This window comes from Parambassis ranga, chromosome 9, assembly GCF_900634625.1.
Source record: "Parambassis ranga chromosome 9, fParRan2.1, whole genome shotgun sequence".
Classification (NCBI taxonomy): domain Eukaryota; kingdom Metazoa; phylum Chordata; class Actinopteri; family Ambassidae; genus Parambassis; species Parambassis ranga.
This window is the reverse complement of record NC_041030.1, coordinates 23,598,895-23,622,636: the sequence shown is the minus strand read 5'-3', so window position 1 is coordinate 23,622,636 and position 23,742 is coordinate 23,598,895. Positions and strand designations below refer to the sequence as shown.

Sequence of the window (23,742 nt, the reverse complement as noted above, 5' to 3'; positions counted from 1 at the left end):
TGTGAGTGTGTGTCTGAGGGTGTGTGTGTGTGTCTGAGTGTGTGTGTGTGTGTGTGAGTGTGTCTAAGTGAGTGTGTGTGTGAGTGTCTGTGTGAGTGTGTGTCTGAGTGAGTGTGTGTGTGAGTGTCTGTGTGAGTGTGTGTCTGAGTGAGTGTGTCTAAGTGAGTGTGTGTGTGAGTGTCTGTGTGAGTGTGTGTCTGAGTGAGTGTGAGTGTCTGTGTGTGAGTGTGTCTGAGTGTGTGTCTGTGTGTGTGAGTGTCTGAGTGTGTATCTGTGTGTGTGAGTGTCTGAGTGTGAGTGTCTGAGTGTGTGTCTGTGTGTGCGAGTGTCTGAGTGTGTGTCTGTGTGTGAGTCTGTGAGTGTGCGAGTGTCTTTGGCTGAATTGAAACATTTCACTAACACTGTTCTTGGAGGATTGTGATCAGCTTTGGTACCTGGTTGCTCCAAGCTCGCCTGAGGAAGCTGTTACAGCTGTTACGGGGACTTGGTTTATGACACTGGGCTCAATGATGCGCTGCGCCCCCTGCAGGCAGCAGCATTATTATTATTATTATTATTATTATTTTGAATAAAACCGGCGGCCTCCTGGCACAGACCGATCAGAAGCTGACTGGGGCGAGCATGGAGAAAGAGGAATCAAAGCTTCCCACTACACCTCGGCCCTGTCAACATCCTAATACGGCGTTGTCCCCTCCCACTCCAGCAGGTACTGGACCTTCCCCTGAGGAGTGACACGGCGAGCCAACACCTGGTACCTCTCCCCATTGGTCAGTCTGCCTACTGCTCCAAAGTACGAGGAGATGGAGGAGTGGAGGTGGGAGGAGTCAGAGGCGATCTGTGTGGGGTCTGACAAGAAGTGGGAGGACTCCGTGGTCAGGTGGGTGGGATCTGAAGCGTCATGATCCTCCATCATCCCAGAAGGCTCATCCCCTCCGAGCTCCTCCCCCACTTCGCTGCGAGTGGCCCACTGGCTGTAGCTGTTGCTCGGCAACTTCCTCTTCCTGCTGCCCACCCTGTTTCTGGACAGAGGTGAGAATCAACAATTAAAAGTCCAGCCTTGATGTGCAACCCAAACATCCAGAAACCCACAGACAACATCCTAATAAAGGCTGGTTCCTGCTCTAGTGAGGCAGCGAGCTCTAGATGTCCTCTAAGGTGGAGAGAGGGTGGCTCTGCAGGCTCTGGTGTGTGGGTCTGCAGCGGCTTGTTCAGGTTGTTCCTCTTAAGCCCCCTCAGCACATGTAGTGGCTGCTGGGCCCTCCTGGTGACGGCCGTGGTGTTAGCAGACCAGGAGAGGTCGGCAGATATAAGGATAAGGTAAGATCCTCTTCTCGCTTCTTCAGGCCCTGTCCACACAGAGACAGATGTATCGCTTCATCCGCACAGAGCCGGCGTTTCAGGCGGTGAAACCGGTTCCCAGAGTGATACGTTTAAAAGCGCTGGTTCCGCCCAATACGCTACTTTTCTAAAAGGACTTGGTCTCGGTGTGGATGTGGTCTTAGTCTCTGTGGGACAGGTCTGTTAGCAGACCCCCGCTCTGTCACCTTCAGGACCTCGTTCCTGTAGTTTGCTTCATCACCTTGGGATCAGCCCGACCACAGTGGTGTCAACAGCTCATCTACTGACGCTGCTCAGAACAAGCTTAAAGACAGAACCAGCCCTCTGAACCCCCAAAACCTGCTGGCAGGTTTAAAGTGGCAGAAAAGACAAATCACCAGAACATTCCCATGGTTCTTAAATGCATCACCAGTGTCAAGTTCAATATCTGAGCTTGAAAGACATCATGAAACCTTCGTTCTGTAGGTCTGAGTTATAAATCTGCACTCAGCACAACTAGAACTGTTACCTGAAGTGGTAGGACGCACTGGTCGTAGCAGACCCGGATGTGGAGGCGTCTGTGGAATCCTGATCGATGCTGACTGTTCTACTGGACCTGCTGAGGAAGAGCAACACTGTCACACACTCAGACCCCGACACTCAGTGGTGCAGAGCAGCAGAGCACCGCAGGGCGCAGCAGAGCACCGCAGGGCGCAGCATAGCACCGCAGGGCGCAGCAGAGCACCGCAGGGCGCAGCATAGCACCGCAGAGCACCGCAGAGCACCGCAGGGCGCAGCAGAGCCGGTCTCACCTCTTTAGGCTCTGCAGCTCATCCAGTGTGAAGTCGAAGATGTTGGCCATGTGGTGGTTGGAGATCCAGCTGCAGGAGAGCTCGTTCTGCAAACAGCAGAAACTCTCAGCCTTTCATTTCACCCTGCAGTGTTATGTTATCAACAGGAAGACCAAACACAACCCTTACATTAGGAATGGCATCTTCCAGAAGCCACTTGGCCTTCCTCTTCCTCCGCTCAGCTAACCCACTGCACACAAACACACAATTAACCCTGCAGCAGCTGCAGCCGTTAGGACACCCGAGCATGTGAACAGGTACATCCTGACAGTACCTGGCTATTGTCTTCTTACGGCCACGGCCTCCATGGTTCTGAGTGTGCTCAGGAAATAGCTTTGACGGGGGGTTGGGAGGGACCCTGGTCCTCAGACGGAAGATGCACTTCCTCTTCTTGATCTCCTTCCCACACAGAAACCTGAACACGCAAAGCAGACGTTGGTATATTCATGACCCTCACGTGAACGCCGTCTGCTCTGAGGAGGACTTACTTGCTCTTGTATTTGTTCAGAGCATCGAGGAGGTGCTGCTCCCTCTCTGCTGCAGGAGTGTTAGCAAGCTAAAACACACAGACAGGTTCAAAGGGTTACTCTGATTTAACTCCGTCTGGGTGAGCTCACTCCATTTTGGTACCTTTCCGAGCTGTAGATGTTCCCAGTTGGAGGAGACGAAGGCGAGGATCTCATCCAGCTCAAAGTATTTCTTCTTGCTGCTGACTGACAGGTTGTAGAGAACCAAGTGAACTAGATCGACCCACCGCAGAGACAACCGACGGACGTACTCTGACCCCTTATTACACACCGAGCACAGGAAGAGGTAGAACCTGAGCAGGAGGACAGAGACGCTCAGCAACCAAACACTCGGCAGCAAGGAGGAGCAGACAAGAGCAGAGCAGTCTGTCACCTGTCTCCAAACATCATGGCCTCCTGCAGACACTGCGTGCAGGCTTCATGGAACCACTGCTGACACCGGAAACACTGCAGCATCTTCAGGTACCACCTGCAGGAACACACAACCGTTACCATCACACAGGGGGCGGTGCTCCGGCAGTGAGCGTCTGATTATTCTTACTCTCCGGGGCCTCCACAGTAGCAGTAACACTGCTGCTGATTGGTCCGGTGCTGAGAGTCCCAGTCCAGAGAGTCCACATCATATGGTAACACCTGCTTCATGGCAGAGAGAGCTTTGGCTATCGGACCTTTTCTTAGAGCGCCCCCTTTCTGTGTGGAGGACAGAGAGGTAGAGTTCATAGAAATGTAATCACATACCTGTGTGTGTGTGTGTGTGAGTGAGTGTGTGAGTGTGTGTGAGAGTGTGTGTGTGTGAGTGTGAGAGTGAGTGTGTGTGTGAGTGAGTGTGTGTGTGAGTGAGTGTGTGTGTGTGAGAGTGTGTGTGTGTGTGTGAGAGTGAGTGTGTGTGTGAGTGTGAGAGTGAGTGTGTGTGTGTGTGTGTGTGTGTGTGTGTGAGAGAGTGTGTGTGTGTTCTCTCCCCTAACAGGAATGTAATTAACCTATCGGTGTGTGGGAACTGTGGCTCATACCCGCACAGCCAGCGCGAAGACACACCGTCTGCAGAACCACGGACTGAGACTGCTGCCCTGCACCGGAGGAACATGACACTGCTGGTGGAAACCTGAGACACACACAGACACACAAACACACACTGTCAGTAGTTACCATGTGTGACTCTGGACCCCCTGTCACCTGACTCACCGATGCCACACTTCCCACAGATCAGAATCTGGTTGTTTTGGTTTGGTTGGCTGTCAGAGTCTGAACCTGCCCCCCGGCACACGGAGCATCGAAGCTCCTCCCCTGGGACTCCAGCTGCAATGTGATTGGACAGAAGAAAGGAAGTGACAGAGACACAAACGCCCGGGTCACAGTAGTGACAGCTGCTGTTAAAAGCTGTCATTATACTCGATGAGTGTGGTCCCACCAGACGCCAAAGATCAAACATGTTCTGGAGCTGTGATGCAACCAAGACGCGCCGATTTGCACCACCCAGATTGAGCAGGCGGGAAATCAGGCACCAGAGCACCAGCGAAAAACCGGCCGATTCAAAATTAAAAAGCTATGAGCTACTTCTGGCTACAGACCACAGACCACAGAAAGACCACGTCCATGTATGAGGAGAGATTCACTCTGGAAGCAGAGACTCTATATAACGTGCTTGTACGTGTGTTGATGGAGTAAACGGAGGTGTCCTGCTCCCAGCCTGATGCATGGAGAGGTTCCACCAGGCCGACGGGCAGATTACAGGGTGATGCTGTGAGTCTCACAGGAGCTTCTGATGCTCCGCAGGTTGGACCTGATGTCGCGCCGAAGATGAAAAAATGACTACACGTACGTTTAGCATCTGGTGGGACACGACATGGCACTGTGACCTTTGACCTGGCTGCTAGGATAAAACGTCTCTCACCATGCTGGATGTCCTTCCACAGGACCCAGAACTTGGAGTTGTCTTCGAACGTGACGAAGCAGCTGTGCCTGGGGGGACTGACCTGTCCACCAATCATCACACAGAGGGACACCAACCAATCACAACACAGCCAATCATGTCGTGCCGTCTTCCATAACATCACCATGGTTACCCACAAGCCCTCTTACCCTTTGTATCCGTCCCACATAGTACAGTCCATCAGACCAATGACAGAGCACAAACTGTCCCACACTCAGGCTGGACTCTGTCCCCTCTTCATCCTCAGGGATCACTCCCCCCTTTCGGCATGCCCCGCCCCCTGGAGACAACTGAGGCTCCAGACCGCAGAAAGACTCAAACACGTCCTCAAACATCCTGCAGAGAGACACAGAGACACAGGTCCACACACAGAGAAAGTGAGACGGAGGGAGGGACAGACAGACAGACAGACAGACAGGTGGACAGACAGGCAGGCAGGCAGGCAGGCAGGCAGGCAGGCAGACAGACAGACAGGCAGACAGACAGGTGGACAGACAGGCAGGCAGGCAGGCAGACAGACAGACAGGCAGACGGGCAGACAGACAGACAGGCAGACGGGCAGGCAGACAGGCAGGCAGGCAGGCAGACAGACAGGCAGGCAGGCAGGCAGGCAGGCAGGCGGACAGACAGGCAGGCAGGCAGGCGGACAGGCAGGCGGACAGGCAGACGGGCAGGCAGGCAGGCAGGCAGACAGACAGACGGGCAGACAGACAGACAGGCAGGCAGGCAGACGGGCAGACAGACAGGCAGGCAGGCAGGCGGACAGGCAGGCAGGCAGGCAGACAGACAGACGGGCAGGCAGACAGACAGGCAGGCAGGCGGACAGGCAGACAGACAGACGGGCAGACAGACAGACAGGCAGGCAGGCGGGCAGACAGACAGACAGACAGACAGGCGGGCAGGCAGACGGGCAGGCAGACAGACAGACAGACAGACAGACAGGTGATCCGTTATTCAGCTCGTGGCTGTGATTCATTCCTGAACTATCAGGGGATTTCGGCCTGTCTGAGCATGCGCGGTGCATCCTCCCATCAGTTAATAACCTACTAATCAAACCTGATTGATGAAACCTCCGTAACTAACCCGGGCTACATGATTTCCGCCTCTCGCTCCTCCGTTACCGGCTCTTCCGTTCCTAAACATCCTTTTTCTGTACGGTTAGTGTTCCGTTAACCACCGACCACACACCGACCACTTACCGGGCGGCCCCTCACATACCGGCGCCGCCAAACGGCTCCTACACGGGCTGATCCCGCTAGAACTAACAGGTCCCCTCATTCGCACGGAGCCGAACTTTGTCCAGAGTATCAGCCGCCTTACCTCCACCGGTCCGGACCGCGTCCCTCGCTCTCCCGGTCCTCCGGTCTGCAGACGGGCGTTGGCCTGGACTGCACCGGGACAGACAGCCCGTTCCTCCTGGTCTTCGTGTCTCTGCTCCTGTCTCTCTGTCTCCGGATCTCTGCTCCGTGGCGCTAAACTTCAAACTCCATCCGTCGCCATTTTTTCACTTTTCCCGCGTAGTCTTTTTTCTGTCGTATACGTACGCGCTGTCGTCATCACGTCACACAGGACGTGATGACGTCACTGCCGCCTTCACAATAACAGCTCCCTCTTTCAGAGCCTTCCTGCCGCCTCACTGAGAGCGTCAGTGTGAAGGATGATCGATGATCTTATTGATTGACACACAAAGTATCTACAGACAGGATGACGTCATGTGATGGAAATGATGTCAGTCAGAAACTCTTTAATGTGACAACATTCACTACATTCAGCAGTCACACACAGTATGAAACATTATTGATCAGAACAGGGATGAAACCGGACACATCTGTATAAACATGTTTCTGAGGCTGCAGTGAGTTCAGCACAGGGTCACAGCTCAGCTCTGTTGAGGCTCAGGTTTGGGTCGGGGTCGTATCTTCATCTCGGTGAAGCGGAGCGAGTACTGCCAGCCTGTCCAGCTGGACCACTCCACCCCGTCTGCGTAGGAGGCGTGGCCTCCTCTCAGGTACTGCCCATTTAAGTTGGAGGTGTGGCAGTTCCGGTACCACCACGCCCCCTGGTAGTATGCGGCACAGTTGTTCTCTGACTGATCCTGATCCCGATCTTTGGTGGTGAACCGCATCCCAGAATGCTTCAGGAGAGCGTCGCCTGAGGAGAGAGCACTGTAGCTTTACTGTGTGTATTCCTGTCTGTAGTCCTGTGTGTAGTCCTGTGTAGTCCTGTCTGTAGTCCTGTGTGTCTGTAGTCCTCTGTAGTCCTGTCTGTAGTCCTGTGTGTAGTCCTGTGTAGTCCTGTCTGTAGTCCTGTCTGTAGTCCTGTGTGTCTGTAGTCCTCTGTAGTCCTGTCTGTAGTCCTGTGTGTAGTCCTGTGTGTAGTCCTGTCTGTAGTCCTGTGTGTAGTCCTGTCTGTAGTCCTGTCTGTAGTCCTGTGTGTAGTCCTGTGTGTAGTCCTGTCTGTAGTCCTGTGTAGTCCTGTCTGTAGTCCTGTCTGTAGTCCTGTCTGTAGTCCTGTCTGTAGCTAGTCCTGTCTGTAGTCCTGTGTAGTCCTGTCTGTAGTCCTGTGTGTAGTCCTGTCTGTAGTCCTGTCTGTAGTCCTGTGTGTAGTCCTGTGTAGTCCTGTGTAGTCCTGTCTGTAGTCCTGTGTGTAGTCCTGTGTAGTCCTGTGTAGTCCTGTCTGTAGTCCTGTGTGTAGTCCTGTGTAGTCCTGTCTGTAGTCCTGTGTGTAGTCCTGTGTAGTCCTGTGTAGTCCTGTGTAGTCCTGTCTGTAGTCCTGTGTGTAGTCCTGTGTAGTCCTGTGTAGTCCTGTCTGTAGTCCTGTGTGTAGTCCTGTGTAGTCCTGTCTGTAGTCCTGTGTGTAGTCCTGTGTAGTCCTGTGTAGTCCTGTCTGTAGCCCTGAGTGTAGCCCTGAGTGTTGTACCTGCTGTCCCAGAGTAGCCGTCCACACTCAGCGGGTATCCGTCCTCCTCTGGGTTCACAGAGTCTCGGCCGACAGAGAAGTCAGAGTAATGTGCAAACGCTGTGGCGTTGTCGAAGTCAGCCATGTCGATACGTAACTCGACCCCCCCTAAGCGGGTGAGAGAGTAGATCCTGTGCAGGCCTGACAGAGAGAGACCGTTCAGTTTCATCTTTACCCACAACTGTGTCGGTCTGTCGTGAAAAGGGGCGGAGCCTACGGGACTCATTTACATAGACATAGCTGGAACAGGTTCTGTGGACATGTTGCACTTTTAAGGCATTTTGTGTGTGTGTCTGTGTGTGTTTCTCAGACCCAGCCAGTGTTCTCCTGTGGTCGTGCCGAAGCCGTCCCTGTAGGCGTCCCACCCTTTGAAGAAGTTCACCGAGCCGTCCTCCCTCCTCTGGATCACCTACAGCACACACAGGGGCACGTTGGACACGGTCATCTGTGGCGCTCGGACCAGCTGACCCTGACAGCTACCCGTTTGTTCCATAAGTCCCTGTTTAGCATTAGCAGCTAATTAGCATTAGCAATGTCACAGGGAAAGTGTTCAACAAGATCACTGACAAACTGTCACCAAATCTTTGTCTGTCTTTGAGTGTCTCTGTCTTTCTGTGTCCATACCGTCCAGCCTCCTCCATCAGTGGTCATGTCACAATATACCATGAAGCCGTCCGGGTCATGTGGGGGAAACACAGAATACACTCCATCCTGTGAGACACCGGCGGCCAGGACATCACTGCAGTCCCTGGGTCTGACAGCTGAGGGACACAGGACACAAATCACAGCGATGGACACCTGTCCACCAATCAGACATCACTTCCTCATTTCAGTCAGCTGTGTGCGAATGTGTGTGTGTTACCTGCATGTGTGTTGTCTCTGCTCAGCTCACTCTTCAGTCTCTGTAGACTCTCTGTCTCCCTCTGCAGGCTGATCAGAGAATCACTGAGACCTGCTGCTAGCTTCAACACACCTGAGTGACTGTCAGACAACACCTGCGCAGGGACACGGAGGAGCTGTGAGTGTGACCACAGTGGACTGGAGCTGGATGGAACTGAACCCTACCTGGACGATGCGGCTCTGCTCGCTCTGCAGTCCATCCAGCCGCTGGTCCAGAACACCATGACCTCTTTTCAGCGAGTCATATTCCAGCCTCAGGTTGTGGGCGTGGCCTGATAGCACCTTCAGCTCCTCGGACAGCTTCTGGACCAATCCCCGTTCCTGCCAGTCATCTGCATTGTGATTGGTCAGCGTTCGCAGCAGTGAGCTCTGCAGTGCCTCCCAGCGCAGGAAGTGCTCACTGAAGTCTGGACAGTTCGGGTCCAGGAAGATGCTGATTGGTTCACCGTCTGCAACCCGTGACACTGTCACCAGGGCACCGGACTCCTTGGGATTGGTTGCAATCACAGGTGAGGAGAGTCCACCCCTGTTACCATAACAACCTTTAATATCAGGGTTACGGAGAGAGGGCGGGCAGACAGAAAAGGTGCATTACCTGCTGATGAAGGGCAGAGGATATTGGTTCAGGTACAGGATGGTGACTGTTGCCGTGACAACGGATGCAATGAGAACCAACACGACGAGCGACCACAACAGGAAGTTGCAGCACCTCTTAAGACACATACACAGACGAAGTGAGGCTTCTAAACACCGTCTGGTAAATCTCAGAGTGATGTAGTCCTGAGAGCGCCTGCTGAGTTTAATCTGTGACAGCTGCTGCAGATTAGATGCTGATCTGACACTTTAACTCCAGATTAACACACAAAGCTCTGCAGCCTGGAAGCTAACAACTGTCTGAGGAGCTAGCAGCCTGCAGAATGTGTGTGAGGCTAATATGTATTAAGTACTAGTACACTGGTGTGACAGTATAAAACTTATAGCTGTGTAGTGTGAGGCCAGCATACCGGAGTGAGCAGGCAGCTAGTGTAGGTGTACGGATCCCAGCTAGCAGAGCGCCTGTGAAGCCGACAGCTAGCGCAGCAGTCAGGCATTACCTTGTGTTTGCTGGGCCGCTTGCTGTCGAGCTCCGAGCTGCTGTTGTTCATGATGGTCCACTGGTCATTTAGCATCATTCTGACACACAAACACAACCTGTTACCATCATCATCATCATCATCATCATCATCATCACCCTCCTCCTCAGTGACCTCCCTTCAGGTTCAATGACCACACTAAACCACAGCTTCCGGCAGGATGCCCACAGGAACTGATACTGAGACCAGAGGAACCTGCAGATGGACGACCTCCGTCAGGGTTCCCGTGTTCTGATCCACTGATGTCAGTGGAGGTGTTAGAGGAAGGTGTTAGGAACAGAAGGTGTGAGGCGTGAACAGCTAAAACAGCCCCGCCACCGCCCACAGGTGGAGGAGGTTCAGATCTGTGCAGGTGAGCAGCAGGTTCTGTCAGATTCAATTGAATCAACTTATCAGTGTCTGACAGCTACACACACACACACACACACTCAGTTCGAACATGTTAGGTCAGACCCATCGTTTGCAACTGCAGCGCAGCTTCTGTACTGGAAACTGGGACAAAATGATGTGAACACACTGACGTCAACAACAGCTCAAACTTCAAAAGCCTCACAGGAAGTTAACAGAGCAGTCCGTCTATAAACCCATTCATCAATAATCAATTGCTCACCTGGCTGTGGTCAGGACTGAGATTCAGAGACGATCAAATAAAAAGTTTGAAGTGTTGGATCAACAGAGAGAGAGAAACTATCTGCTGCCGAGTGACAGACACCGACTGAGACAGAGACCATCTGCTGCACAGTGGGGCGAGAGACTCAGACTGACACTGAGAGAGGGAGAGAGAGAGAAGAGAGAGAGGAGGGGAGAGAGAGAGAGAGAGAGAGAAGAGAGAGGAGGGGAGAGAGAGAGGGAGAGAGAAGAGAGAGAGAGGGAGAGAGAGAGAGAGGGAGGGAGGGAGAGAGGGAGAGAGAGAGAGAGGGAGGGAGAGAGAGAGGGGGGAGAGAGAGAGGGAGGGAGAGAGAGAGAGGGGAGAGAGAGAGAGGGAGAGAGAGAGGGAGGGAGAGAGAGGAGGGGAGAGAGAGGAGGGAGAGAGAGAGAGAGAGAGAGAGGGCGAGAGACTCAGACTGACACTGAGAGAGAGAGAGAGAGAGGAGGGGAGAGAGAGAGAGAGGGAGAGAGAGAGGGAGGGAGGGAGAGAGAGAGGGAGTGAGAGAGAGAGAGGGGGGAGAGAGAGGGAGAGAGAGAGAGAGGGAGAGAGAGAGGGAGGGAGAGAGAGGAGGGGAGAGAGAGAGAGAGGGAGGGAGAGAGAGAGAGGGAGAGAGAGAGGGGAGGGAGAGAGAGGAGGGGAGAGAGAGAGAGGGAGAGAGAGAGAGAGGAGGGAGGAGAGAGGGAGAGAGAGAGAGAGGGGGGAGAGAGAGAGAGGGAGTGAGAGAGAGAGGAGAGAGAGAGAGAGGAGGGGAGAGAGAGAGAGGGAAACTTGACTTTTTTAAGGAAAACTATTTACACCACTGTCCTCTGTCCCCCTCACTGTCCTCTGCCCCCCTCACTGTCCTCTGTCCCCTCACTGTCCTCTGTCCAGTTTGCTGACATGAACCAAAAACTTGAGCTTTGATCAAAGATGTTGTATGTACGGTAAGAGCTCTCACTCCAATGACTGTTCATCACATGTAACCACACGCGGTCAGGAGAGTGAGACATCTGCTGTGAACAGGATCTTTGCCTTGTAGAAGAAGTGGTTGTTATGTGACTGGTTTCATCCAGCAGAGTGAACACACGAGTACCGCCATGTAATCCTCTGACAACAGTGTAACTGTAATCTGATTACCATCTCTTTGGACTGTAACTGTAACAGAATATTTTGTATTTTGTATTCTGATTAGTAGATGTATCCCATTACTGACCCAGCCCCTCTGTAAGGAGCCTTCAGCTGAGCTGGATGTGATCTTTGTAATCAGGCCAGAAGAAGAAACAATGGCTGCTCCTGCAGGGGGTCCGGCTCCTCCCACCATGAGCCTGTTTCATTATCACTGAGCGTTTCTAGATCCAATCTGCTTAACGAGTTCTAACGTCAAAGCTCTTTTTCTGCATCTTATTCATATGTATAGAGCCCACCCCCACACCTGTCACATGAAGAGGAGAGGGACGGACCAACGGCGAGCGGCACACCCAGCGCTGTGGGATCATCTCCAGTTTTATTTCACACCTTAATCCTGAATTCTTCCTCACACCAGTGACATGCATCTTCAAAACCAGCGTCACCAAAACCCACAACTTTCTGAGGGGCGGCGGCAGACTGAACTTCTCCACATCAGGAAATAACCCCTGAAAACAATAAGAATATAATAAGTAGAACATTTCACAAGAACCTTTGAGTGGGCCAATGCGCGCTCGCCCACACTCTGCTGCCGGTTCGCCCCATGTATTGACACGATGCCGCCACCGCCATCACTGCCACATGTCAACAATGCCACTGATGACATTTCATGTTTTTCCAGTGTTTCTGATTGGTTTTACATCAGGTTTAATGGGCCCTAAGCTTCTCCATGGAGGAATGGAGGGCTCCTAAAGATGTGGATGCAACTTTGGCTGCTATTTTATGGAGTTGGGTAAAAGACATGAACATAGGGGACTCAATATGACAAAGTCCAACTACTTCTGAGTTGTCTAAAGTGGAAATGAATATTCTGTGTAGAGGCATGCCAGACTGCTAGGCTTCAAAGTTGACTGGGTTTTGTCAGGGATCTGACCAGTTTCCCATTATTTCCTATGAGGGGGGTTAGGTCAGCTTAAGTGGCTTGCCTGTGAAAACAGTAAGTAGCACGGACATAGCGCCTCAATATGTCAGAGGTCTGATGTTTATCTACATTTTACATTTTGAATGAAGGTTCTATGTGAAAGCATGCCCAAACGGCATGCCTTCAAAGTTTGACAGTGACTTGATGCCTGTGGGGAGGGTTGATCGCAGTTTTTCTGGAGTTTTTTCAAACACCATTTATCCAATCACTACCAAACCTCACAGGGTAGTAGTCCTGACCGAGCCGGTCGATTTGATGTATAATTTGTAGGTGTGTGTGTGCATGTGTGAGTGTAGTTGTGTATGTTCCTGTATGGTTGTATATGTGTGTGTGTGTGTGTCTGCCTCAATACAGTGTAGTTACATTGGTTTGAATGAGCCCAATGCATTGTTAATGGGAGCGGCCATTTATCTATAACTTATATTATCTTATCTTTAACTATAAGGAAAAGGTTTAGCTCTGAAGTCAGTCCATGTGTTTTGAGACAAATAATGAAACAACTGAACCTTTTTTCTCTTGTTCAGTCACAATGATGTTTTGGAAGGATGTTTACCGATGGTTGAATATTGGGATGAACAATTCTTCGTTTAACGTACATCAAGTGATGATTTATATGGAAGGTCTGTCAAAGGAAATATCTAAGATGGTAAACATTATCATAATCATCATATAGACAAGAATAAGTGGAACAACAGCAAGCCTACCATCAACGGCTTTAAAAACCAAATTAAAAACTATTTAACATCCCTAAAAACACTAATAGAGGAAAACCAGTCAATGAATGACTTATATGAAACAATGTCTGAGTCGCTTGTCTTCTAATTTTACATTCCCTTATCCTTGGACACGCTTAAGCTTATTGAAACGTCAGCCCCTGTAACTGCTGTAATGTCTGTTTGATTTCTTTTTCTTCTTCTTTAGTTTTGTTATAGACTGTTGAATGTTATCATTTGTACTGTTTTGAATGCAAACACATTCTGTATGCCTCAAACGAGTTCTTTGTAAATTGAATGTCTTCCAATGTCATGTTGAAACATGTTTGAATAAAGCAGGAAAAAAAAATAATAATAATGGGAGCGGCCATGTTAGATGATGTCATCAGAGAAGCCTCCAAGTCAGAGCACCTGTGGAGGTTACCCTGGAAACGGCCCTCTCAGCCCCCCCAGCCCCCTCCCTTCTGTTGCAGAGGGAGAGAGCACAGACAGCTCAGAAAACTCAGAGGCAGCTAGAAACAGCCTCCAAACAAATGCTTCTTACTGGACAACGAAAAGTCCCAGAGGAAAAATTCTTCCACCGTCAGCGCCAGACACTTGTCTACTAATGTAGTTTTTAAATCCATGTGTTTTGATCAATGTATGTGTCCGTACCAGCAGGTTAGAAATGCCTTGCCCATCAGGATTTTCATCTGAAATCTTGGCCAAGTTTAACATAGGAGTGGATGGGAGGATGGAGTGGCGCTCCCTGCGCTTGAGGGTCAGCTGACCAAAAACTGTGGGTCACATGGCAAAGAGAGGTGCACCAGCTTGACCGGGACAAAAATCCCTACGTTTTGATAGTAAATTTATGTATGTGGAGCACCCAGTGTGGCCACAAATTGAAGTAGTTTACCTTTTGTTTCTGTTTTGGAAAAAGGAGGGAAAGTTAGAGTGCGTGACATCATCACACACTGGAGAGAGAGACAAAGGCGTTTAAAATGTCGACAAAACGGAAACTGCCACAGCTCCTAAACTAAACAAAACTGAAACACACATGTATTTAGGAAAATGTAGGTCTACTTCTGCTGACCCGTTTAAACTTTGAATCATGTCTGTAGGTGACAGTATGGCTGAGTTAGAGGGCCACAAAGAGACCATGGTTTTGTGATTTTTGCCTTTTTTCTCTCTCTCTCCCCATTCACCGTCTATGTCGTTCGCCCACTGATTTTTTGCGATTTACGCGAAAACCGTACATCGGAATGGAAAGAAAACTCATAGCACAGGTGTCCCGATATGGCCGGACGTCCTGTAAAAGTTTCAGGTCGCTCACGCAAAAGCTGTGGGACTAGTTACGTGCCGAAAATGTGTCCCCATAAGGAGAATAGTAAAGAAGCGGCGTGTTTACGACAGCAGCACGCTGGGCTTCGCGTTGGGCTCTGCTCCAGTGCATCGGCCGCCTACGCCACAGTCTGTTCAGACAGCTGCAGGTACGACAGCTCTCACAGACTGAAGAGAGGAACCACACACACAGGTGCTGCTGCAGATTTACGTGAAAACCGTACGTCGGATCGGAAAAAAACGGCCGGACGTTCTGTGAAAGTTTCAGTTGACGAAAGTGTCAGTACATTTCGTCTTCGTTTTTGGCACCTTGCGTTTTTATTTAGTTATCGTCTCATTTTTATCAGCAAAAAAAGGTCGTTAACGAAAACTATGAAGAAAATGATTCGTAACACTGAAGAGTCATCAACATAGGATGAAGTATGCGGGAGATACAGCCACAAAAACACCTATTTCCTGTGCATTGGCGAAGTGTCAACTTCGTGGCGACGCCACGGGCAGAGCGTGTGATAAAGCTCTGCACTTTTGATAAGTTTTGGTCCGTGTGGGCTTAGGAGTGCGTATGGGATCGAAAAGAATCATGTTTTCCATATAGTCCGGCTGAGGAAGCGGCCTTCAAGCAGCAGATAGTTCGTGTAATGATAATATGAACCGGCCCTCATTCATTTCTACTGGCGCTCATATCTGTGGTCCACAGGTATCCACACGTATTAAAAAACCGTGGTGTCCCTATGAAAATGCCTGGCATTAACTTTCTATGGAGACAGTTTTTCATGGTGCCTTCACGTAATTTCACCACATTTTGTGTCGGTGCTGATGTGTTTTGGGGTGTTTGGACCCAAATGCAGACATGAAGGCTGAGGTGAACTAAAAGTGAGCTTTTAATAAAGTCAAAAAGGTCAAAAAACATAAAATCCCAGAATGCAAAGTACAAATCAGGAGTAAAAAGCAACTAACTAATCCAACAAGAACAAACTAGCAAAAAACAAACCAAACCTAACGGAGATCCAAAAGGGAGGATGGAAACACACACGGGAACACAGCACGGATAAACGGACGGACTAACAAGAACAAAGGGGAGCACAGGACTTAAATACAGAAGGGTAACAAGACACAGGTGAGACACATCAGGGCAGGGCGAGCAATCCTAAAGGCGGGAAACACAAGGAAGTAACCGGGCCACTCCCACTCCGGTCTCAGTGTCGAGTCCTTTGTTTACTGACTTGAAGGATCCTCGTCCAATCTCAATATTAAATTTGAGGAACCGTCCATCAGGACATGAGCCCACGGCCAGCATCTCCTCTTCTCGTTGCTCCTTTTTGGCAGTCAGGGTGTGGATAATGTTGGCCTGCTCAGAAACCTTTGAGAGGAGCTCACTGTTCTTGTCTGTGAGCAGTTTCACCTGTTCCTCTTTCTCTTGGAGAAGACGCTGAACTTTCTCTCTCAGTCGGTTTTCCAAGGAGGCGTCATTATATGAGCTCATCTGGTTCAACTTCTGCGTTAATGTTTTAGTCTGTTCTTGCTGGAGATCCAGAGACCGCTGAAGACACATGATGTCTTCTTCCTTCTCTGCAAGCGTTTTCTGCAGGTCTCTCAGGTCTTCTGCTTCCTGTTGCTCCCTTTTGGCAGTCAGGCAGAAGTCACCATCTCTAGTATGCGCATACCAAAGGATGAAACCTTCTGGCATGTCGCAATGCCCAAGCCTCCAATCTTGATGGAGGCAGTGGGTCCGCTGATGAAGATGTTGTCGCACTTAAGGTCTCCGTGCAGGACGGGGGGGCAGCGCGAGTGCAGGTACTGAAGCCCCTTCAGGATTTTGAAGCTAAATCGCTGCAGCAACTTCAGCTGCAGCAGACGGAACCTGCGCAGGTACCTGTACAGGACAAGTGAGATCCCAGAAGTCAAATGAGTGTGGAGCATTTAAGCTCCAAAGTTGGCAGGGGAAAATTCAGAAATAGAAGTTCCATGGGAGTTTTAAAAGAGGCATCTGGGAACTAAAATGAGTTTTCTTGTGTGTAAAGTAGGAGTCAGACAGACCAGGTTTCCATGTCCTGCATTGGACTTACGACTTGAGTGTCCCAGATGTCATGAGTTCCGTCACCAGGATACTGCATTTGTGGCCCTTCAGCGTTACCTTCCAGGAGTCAAGGAATCGGACAATGTTTGGGTGCTGCAGAGTTTTCAGCATGTCCACCTCTGCATTGAAGCGCTCACACTTAGACTTGCTCAGACGATGGGTCTGTTAAATGTGCACACAAGAATACATCCATTCATTGATGGGTTCATTGGTTAGTGCGCTGATGAGTCTCACATGGAAATCCTTCCACATGAAGGACGCTGCACCCTCATACAGTAACAACATACAAACTGCTGACATAACACCAAAATGTCACATTGTCACTGGGACAGACAGACACTGATGAGTCAGACACTTGGTAAATATTAACTAAGCCGACTAAACCTGAAGAATTCACGTCTTGCTACATGTGTCCAATTAGACCTCATGCTCTGCAACACAATCTGCTAAAACCATAAAAGTTCAGCAACACTCTCTGACCTGATAAATTCAATTTGCCTTTCAACCCATCTTAAAAACAGAAAACCTAATTTCATAATCCCACAACCGACAACCTAGCCTAAACACAGGAAAATATATGTATTATTTAAAAGTAGGAGTAGATAAGAATACATCTAACATTAAAACTTTGAAAATCAACTTTAAGTGCTAACTTAATGAAGTAGCTTTGTATTTCCTGTAGTGGCAGCCCTGTGAGGTCACATTTAATCTGTTCAGTAACCACAGTGACACAACTGTGAGCACCTGTTCATGGCAGGGAGTACCTCTGGGGGATATACACATCAACAGGTTTTGTGTGTAGTGTAGTTCTGTGTCTATTTTTGTTACCTGCAGCTCACACCAGGCCACTCCCACTCCTTTCTCAGTGTCGAGTCCTTTGTAAACTGACTTGAAGGATCCTCGTCCAATCTCAATATTAAATTTGAGGAACCGTCCATCAGGACACGAGCCCACGGCCAGCATCTCCTCTTCTCGTTGCTCCCTTTTGGCAGTCAGGGTGTGGATAATGTTGGCCTGCTCAGAAACCTTTGAGAGGAGCTCACTGTTCTTGTCTGTGAGCAGTTTCACCTGTTCCTCTTTCTCTTGGAGAAGACGCTGAACTTTCTCTCTATCATTAATCATTATTTATTAATTGATAAAAGTAACAGTTTCCGTATACCTTGTGTCTGTTGTGTGTCAAAGTAACCGTGGCGGACACTGAACTAAGACACCTACAGACTCTGTCATGATGCACCGTCTGCTACAGACAGACCGTCTGATTCAGAATCATATTCCATGTCCATCAGTCTGTTACTGTTGCGGCTCCGGATAAGAGCCGCATCTGCGCCGGTCAATAAAAGAAAAACAAAAGGCAGCTGCCGATACAGAATCTTATTCGAACGTTTATTAACTTAAATTACGAAACTTTCCAAGAAAAAGAAAAACATCGCTTTCTACAGTCTGCCTTTGCAGTCAAAAAACTGTCCCACTTCCCTCTCTGACCAGCGTCCCTCAGGTGTGCCTGATTGTCTCCTAAAACACCTTCATTCTCGCTACCTGCATGTCGCCGCCCTCATCCTTACGGAGGCGAAAAGGAGGGAGGGGCTTAAGACCATAATACAACATAATTTGTCTAAAAATAAAAAGATAATTTTGGCCCTGACATACCGGCCCCTAATTGTAAGTGCTAAAGCAGTACAATTAAACATTTAAACAAGGGCCAAACTGAAACTTATGTAAGGATTTCATACACCTCGCAATACAAAACATACAGACATACATTTTCTCATAAAGGTTTTGTAAATCATGATAGTTCGTGTGATCCTTTGATTGTATGATATATGTCCAGGGTTCCAGAACGTCCAAAAGGACGCGGAGTGGAGTGTGTGTATGAGATGTGTTGTTGAGGGCCAGAGGTTACCAGCACATAGCCCTCTAGTTAACGGCTGCCTCCGAAAGAAGGCAGAGCCTGTCGATAGGTCTTTGAATGATGTTGCTCTTGGTTTTTACCAAGACGCTCCGGACAAGGCCCTTAGATCCTGGGAGAGTCTTTATTACACGGCCCAGGAGCCAAGAGCTCCTAGGTGCTGCGTCGTCCACTATGATGACGAGGTCATTCGGACAAAGGCTTCGTTTGGTGTGGAGCCACTTAACTCTCTTCTGGAGGAATGATAGATACTCTCTAGTCCACCTTCGCCAGAAGAGATCAGCAAGGTACTGGGCCTGTCTCCATCTTCTCCGTGAGTACAGGTCGTTTTTATGAAAGAGTCCTGGAGGCATGATTGGTTTATTTTTTAGTTGTAGGAGGTGGTTTGGGGTAAGGGGTTCAAGATCATTGGGATCACTTGACACTGTCGTTAATGGTCTGTCATTCATTATAGCCTCTGCTTCGCATAGTGCTGTCTGTAGGGTCTCATCATCCAGTTGTTGTTCTTTCAGAACAGAATAGAGAATCCTCTTCACCGGCCCAATCAACCTTTCCCACACTCCACCGTAATGGGCTCCAAAAGGTGGGTTAAATAACCACTTCACTCCATCCTTCAATAGTGCGTTTTTAAGTGTTGCAAGTGCGGTCTTCAGCTCTTTCTGTGCCCCCACGAAGTTTGTTCCGTTGTCCGTGCGAATGGTTGACACTGTTCCTCTGCGGCACAAAAATCTGCGTAGTGCATTGATGCAGGAGTCAGTGTCCAGTGAGTTTGCCACTTCCAGATGTATTGCCCGACTCACCAAGCAGGTAAAGATGACTCCCCATCTTTTAACATATGACCGGCCCCGCTTCACTTCTATGGGACCAAAGTAATCAATGCCCACATGGGTAAAGGGGGGTAAATCTGGAGATACCCTGTCCTCCGGCAGATCGGCCATCTTCTGTGCACCAACGCGCAGCTTTTGATAATACGCCTGGCAGTGGAGTTGGCATGGGGCAGCCAGAACCTCTGCTGCAGTCGGGACAGCATATGGTTTCTTCCTGAATGCCTAGTCTGCTGATGGATGTGGTGCAAAATTAGTTTTGATACATGAGAGGTTTTGGGTAAAATGATGGGATGTTTCAGGTCTATGGGCATCGCTAATTTGCTTAATCGTCCTCCCACCCTCAGCACATGGTCATCCAGTACTGGATCCAGCTGGCAGATTGAGCTGGTTGCTTTCACTGGTTTTCTGTTTTCAAGGAGTGCCAGTTCCTCTGAGAAGAAGCGTCTCTGCTCGAAGAGGATGATTGACCTTTCTGCCTGTTCCATATCTTCAACAGTCAGATGCTGAGGGCAGGGTAACTTAAGCAGATTGTATTTGTCTTTCAGGTCTTTTGCAGATGTTCAAGCGGGATTTTGGTCTGGGTTTGTGGATCTTTTCCTGTCCACTATTAAGAGAAGAAGTTCTCTAATTTTCAATATCCATGCAACCCCTACCTGTAGTCTGTACCAGCAGGAATAGTAGTCAATCAACTTACTGGTTGGATCTTCATCGCGGATGGTCGTACTGTTTACGGATACTTCGTTTTTTACTTCTGGATCACCTGGAGGAATTTGTCCCAGGTTCCTGGGGATTACTGGCCAATTGGTTTTTGGCAGTTCCAAATACTTGGGACCTTTCAGCCATCTTGATTTTAGAAAGGGTTCCATACGTAGTCCACGTGAAGCTGCATCGGCCGTGTTATCGTTGGAGCTCACGTGCCTCCACTGTCTCTCTTGGGATAGGTTGTGTATCACTGAGAGTCTATTGGCTACGAAGGTATGGAATCTTTTCGATCTGTTATGGATAAATCCGAGCACAGAGGTGCTGTCTGTCCAGAAGGTGGAATCTTCAAGCTGTATTTGAAGTTCCCTTTTCAGCATCCTGTCCACTTTTACAGCAACAGTTGCTGCTGCCAGCTCTAATCTGGGGATTGTGATTTGCTTGAGCGGAGTGACTCTGGATTTCCCCAGTATGAAAGCAACATGGACTTCTCCTGCACCGTTTGTGAGTCTGATATAGCTGACGGTGCCATAACCCACTTCGCTAGCATCACAGAAGTGATGAAGCTCTGCAGCCTGTACCGGGCCGAAATTCTTGGGCTTTACACATCTGCTTACTTGAAATCTGATGAGCTGGTCCAACTCTGCCAACCACAGCTGCCATCTTTTAGAGAGTTTGTCAGGAATAGCGTCGTCCCATCCACATTTTAATTTGCACAGCTCTTGAAGTATTTGTTTGGGTTTAAGAATGAGGGGGGCAAGGAATCCTAATGGGTCATAGATGGAGCCAACGATGGAGAGCATGCCTCTCCTGGTAAGTGACTTTTCTTTGATGGAAGCTTTAAATGTGAAGACGTCGCTCTCTGTGTTTCACTGGATCCCGAGTGCTCTTTCAACTGGCAGTTTCTCTCTATCCAGGTCCAGTTCTGACAGATTTTTGGTTTTCTGATGCACTGGAATGCTCAACAAGACCTCGCGACTGTTACTGGCCCACTTGGTTAGTGAAAAGCCTCCTTGAGCACAAACTTCCTTCAGGTCTTTGATGAGCTTAATTGCTTGGTCATCTGTGCCCACTGACTTCAGGCAATCGTCAACATAGAAGTTGCGTTGGATAGTTTCAGATGCCTCCCCACGGTGGTGGTTGTCCTCCGCTGTCTGTCTGAGAGCAAAGTTGGCAATGCTGGGTGACGAAACGGCTCCAAAGAGATGGACCTTCATTCTATATATTTCCAGAGCCTGGTTGGTTTCTCCACCTGGCCACCACAGGAATCGGAGGAAGTCCCTGTGTTCACTGCAGACATGCACTTGATAGAACATTGCTTCAATATCTGCCATAAAGGCAATTTGCTCTTGGCGGAATCTGAGTAACACTCCAATCAGAGTATTCGCCAGATCAGGACCTTGGAGAAGTTCCTTGTTTAAGGATGCACCTTTGTATGATGAGGCACAATCAAAAACAACCCTGAGTTTGCCTTTCTGACGATGGTAAACACCGTGATGAGGTATGTACCATGCTCGTCCATCGTTGCAGACTTGCTGATTAGGTGGGACTTTCTCAGCATAACCTTTCTTCAACATGTCCTCCATGAAGTTTCTGTATTCTGTAGCATAGCCTTCATCTCTCCTAAACTTCTTTAGAAGGCTTAGGGCACGTTCTTCTGCTATTTTGTAATTGTCTGGCATAATTGTTTTCTCGTTGCGGAAAGGTAAGGGTAGCTGGTAGTGCCCGTTTAAGTGGACAACTGAAGTTTGCATCATTTTCATAAACCGTTTGTCCTCTTCTGACATTTCATTCTTCTCTTCACATTCATTTTCAGAGAAGTCCTGGTTATACTGTCGAACGAGCAGATCCTTTAGCTGCTCCACGGCTATTCGATTGGTCATGGTAACTACAGGTCCAGACTTCACAGCACCATCTGGATTAAGGGGACCATTTACTACCCATCCAAACCATGTTTTCACTGCATATGGGCCGTTTCCTTGACTGTTGATTATGTCCCACGGTTCCATAGCTTTAGGTACATCAACTCCAATAAGTAGCTCAACGTCTGCGTCGATTTCATTCAGCTTTATATGGCTCAGGTAAGGCCATTTTTCCAGGTCCTTTGCGGTAGGTATATTTTCTTTTGAAACAGGTATTTTATTTTGAGTATACACTTTTGGTAGGCTAAGGTAAGAGCTGCCTGACAGATCACCAACCTCCAATCCTGTGAGTTCATAACTTTTCACTGGCCTTTTCTGACCCATAGTTTTCAAGATAACTGTTGTTCTTCGTGCTTTGGGGTTCAATTGTCTCATCAGGTTATCTGTGCAGAATGAAGCAGAGCTACCGGGGTCCAGGAATGCATAAGTTGAGATAAATTTGTCTCCTTTATCAATCTTTACTCTCACTGGCACGATAGCCAGTGCACAGTCCTTGCCGGCCCCAGTTAATTTTCCAGCTGAAACCAAGGCGCTATTGACAGAGGTTTCACTCGTTCCAGAGGGGGTGGTTTTTAACCCTGTAACCCTGGGACCCTGTGCTGGTGCTACTGAGTGGCTGTCGATATGCAGTACTGTTGGATGATTTCGGTTACATTTTTGACATGTAAGCCTTCGATTGCAGTGTCTGCTCAAATGTCCTTTAGTTAAACATCCAAAACAGTGACCATGGCTTTTGAGAAAATCCACCTTTTCCTTGTGTGAATGAGCCTTGAATTGTGAGCAATCGGACAGCACGTGCTTTCCTTCACAAAAGGCACACAGTAAAGAAGCTGGACTGCCATCTGGTGGACGGTGTTTGAGGGAGTACTGACGTATGGCGTTTGAAGCAGATGGAGCATCACCTTTCACCTTAGCAGTCACAATTGTAGCAAAGCTGCTTCCTTTGCTCTTGGATGTGTTTGAATTTACCGTTTGGTTCTTTGCAGCTGTTCTTTTATTGGGGAGTTGGTCATGAATGTCTCCAAACAATGGGTCCATAAGTATTTTTGCATGCCTTTCCATAAATTCTACGAGGTGCTGAAATCTAGCTCTCCTGTTGGTTCTCTGTAGAACGTCATAAGCTGTCACTCGCCATCTTTCGCGCAGTTTATAGGGAAGCTTGGATATGATTGATCTTAAATTGGGGGGAATATCAAGTTCATCCATGTGGTGCAAATCCTGCATAGCATTACAGCAACCTCTTAAATAAAGTGCGTATGCATGAAGTGCCTTTCCATCGTCAGCCTTTATGGCTGTCCAATTTAATGCCTTTTCCAAATAGGCATTCGAAATCTTGATTTCGTCCCCATAATGTTCCTTTAATAATCGTTTGGCTTCCCTGTAACCTCTTTGCGGATTCATATAGAGACAACTTTGAACGAGGCGTCTGGGTTGACCTGAAGTGTATTGCTCCAGGAAGTAGAGCCTGTCCAGGCTGCTGCTTGTGCCATCGATGGCAGAGTGGCTAGTTTTTGTTGCATTATAATGAGCTCAGCAATGTCATTTTGTTGTCTTTGAGTGGAGTTGTCCTGTTGATCTGAACTGTGGACTGAATCCACCATGAATCCACCATGCTGTGTACTTAATTTGGGTGGCTCGTTCACTGGACGTGGGCGATCATGCTGCTGAAAATGAGTTTGGTCTGAGGAAGGGTTTGGAAATTGCATGTTTTCAACAGTTCTCTGAAGAGGAGTTTTAGGCACTGCACCCATGTTCAGAAATTCCACAGGTGAAACGTCTGGATTCATAAAGTCAATGTTCTTGTGTTTATTTGCTTCCAGGTATGAATTCATTCCATCCCTTTGAGTTTCGCTGTCCATTTAAGTGTTTTGCAGCGATTTTACTTTGGCAGCCGATGCTGCAATTTCTGCGTTGAGCTCCAGTAATT

At 48.9% G+C, this 23,742-nt stretch overlaps 3 protein-coding genes across 5 annotated transcripts; all 3 read right to left on the bottom strand.

The window, feature by feature from the left end:
* Window positions 1-243: 243 nt before the first annotated feature.
* On the bottom strand, window positions 244-6,143 carry phf19 (PHD finger protein 19). Of its 3 annotated transcripts, none has more exons than XM_028414302.1 (14): window positions 5,946-6,143; window positions 4,775-4,961; window positions 4,587-4,668; window positions 3,878-3,991; window positions 3,706-3,797; window positions 3,237-3,385; window positions 3,069-3,164; window positions 2,799-2,988; window positions 2,657-2,724; window positions 2,443-2,583; window positions 2,298-2,358; window positions 2,130-2,215; window positions 1,847-1,936; window positions 244-1,019 (listed from the first exon to the last, which is right to left on the bottom strand). In XM_028414302.1, the coding sequence occupies exons 2-14, from the start codon at window positions 4,958-4,960 to the stop codon at window positions 674-676; spliced, it is 1,701 nt and encodes a 566-aa protein (XP_028270103.1). In that variant the 5' UTR covers window position 4,961; window positions 5,946-6,143; the 3' UTR covers window positions 244-673. The 3 variants fall into 3 exon arrangements, with proteins under 3 accessions (XP_028270103.1, XP_028270106.1, XP_028270105.1); XM_028414305.1 differs by having other exon boundaries at window positions 244-1,013; XM_028414304.1 differs by having other exon boundaries at window positions 1,847-1,933.
* A 337-nt stretch (window positions 6,144-6,480) lies between these two features.
* Window positions 6,481-10,282, bottom strand: LOC114441667 (fibrinogen C domain-containing protein 1-like). Its single transcript, XM_028414696.1, has 9 exons — window positions 10,227-10,282; window positions 9,578-9,656; window positions 9,079-9,194; window positions 8,649-9,009; window positions 8,446-8,578; window positions 8,208-8,344; window positions 7,896-7,992; window positions 7,545-7,724; window positions 6,481-6,776 (listed from the first exon to the last, which is right to left on the bottom strand). The coding sequence occupies exons 2-9, from the start codon at window positions 9,653-9,655 to the stop codon at window positions 6,505-6,507; spliced, it is 1,374 nt and encodes a 457-aa protein (XP_028270497.1). The 5' UTR covers window position 9,656; window positions 10,227-10,282; the 3' UTR covers window positions 6,481-6,504.
* Window positions 10,283-18,375: 8,093 nt separating this feature from the next.
* On the bottom strand, window positions 18,376-19,305 carry LOC114441235 (uncharacterized). Its single transcript, XM_028414040.1, has one exon. It carries the CDS (start codon window positions 19,303-19,305, stop codon window positions 18,376-18,378), a length of 930 nt encoding a protein of 309 aa, XP_028269841.1.
* Window positions 19,306-23,742: the final 4,437 nt, after the last annotated feature.

Bases quoted from the DNA above. Each gene is read 5' to 3' on its own strand.
- LOC114441667 (XM_028414696.1), bottom strand. From the start codon at position 9,655: ATGATGCTAAATGACCAGTGGACCATCATGAACAACAGCAGCTCGGAG. The intron at 7,725-7,895 runs GTCTGAGAAACA...TCTCTCTGTCAG, and splicing joins CACAGGAGAACACTGGCTGG to GCCTGCACAGGATCTACTCT. The intron at 6,777-7,544 runs GTACAACACTCA...CTCTCTCCTCAG, and splicing joins CGGCTACTCTGGGACAGCAG to GCGACGCTCTCCTGAAGCAT.
- LOC114441235 (XM_028414040.1), bottom strand. From the start codon at position 19,305: ATGGCCGATCTGCCGGAGGACAGGGTATCTCCAGATTTACCCCCCTTT.
- phf19 (XM_028414302.1), bottom strand. From the start codon at position 4,960: ATGTTTGAGGACGTGTTTGAGTCTTTCTGCGGTCTGGAGCCTCAGTTG. The intron at 4,669-4,774 runs GTAAGAGGGCTT...ATTGGTGGACAG, and splicing joins ATGTGGGACGGATACAAAGG to GTCAGTCCCCCCAGGCACAG. The intron at 3,165-3,236 runs GTAAGAATAATC...GTGTTCCTGCAG, and splicing joins TACTGTGGAGGCCCCGGAGA to GTGGTACCTGAAGATGCTGC.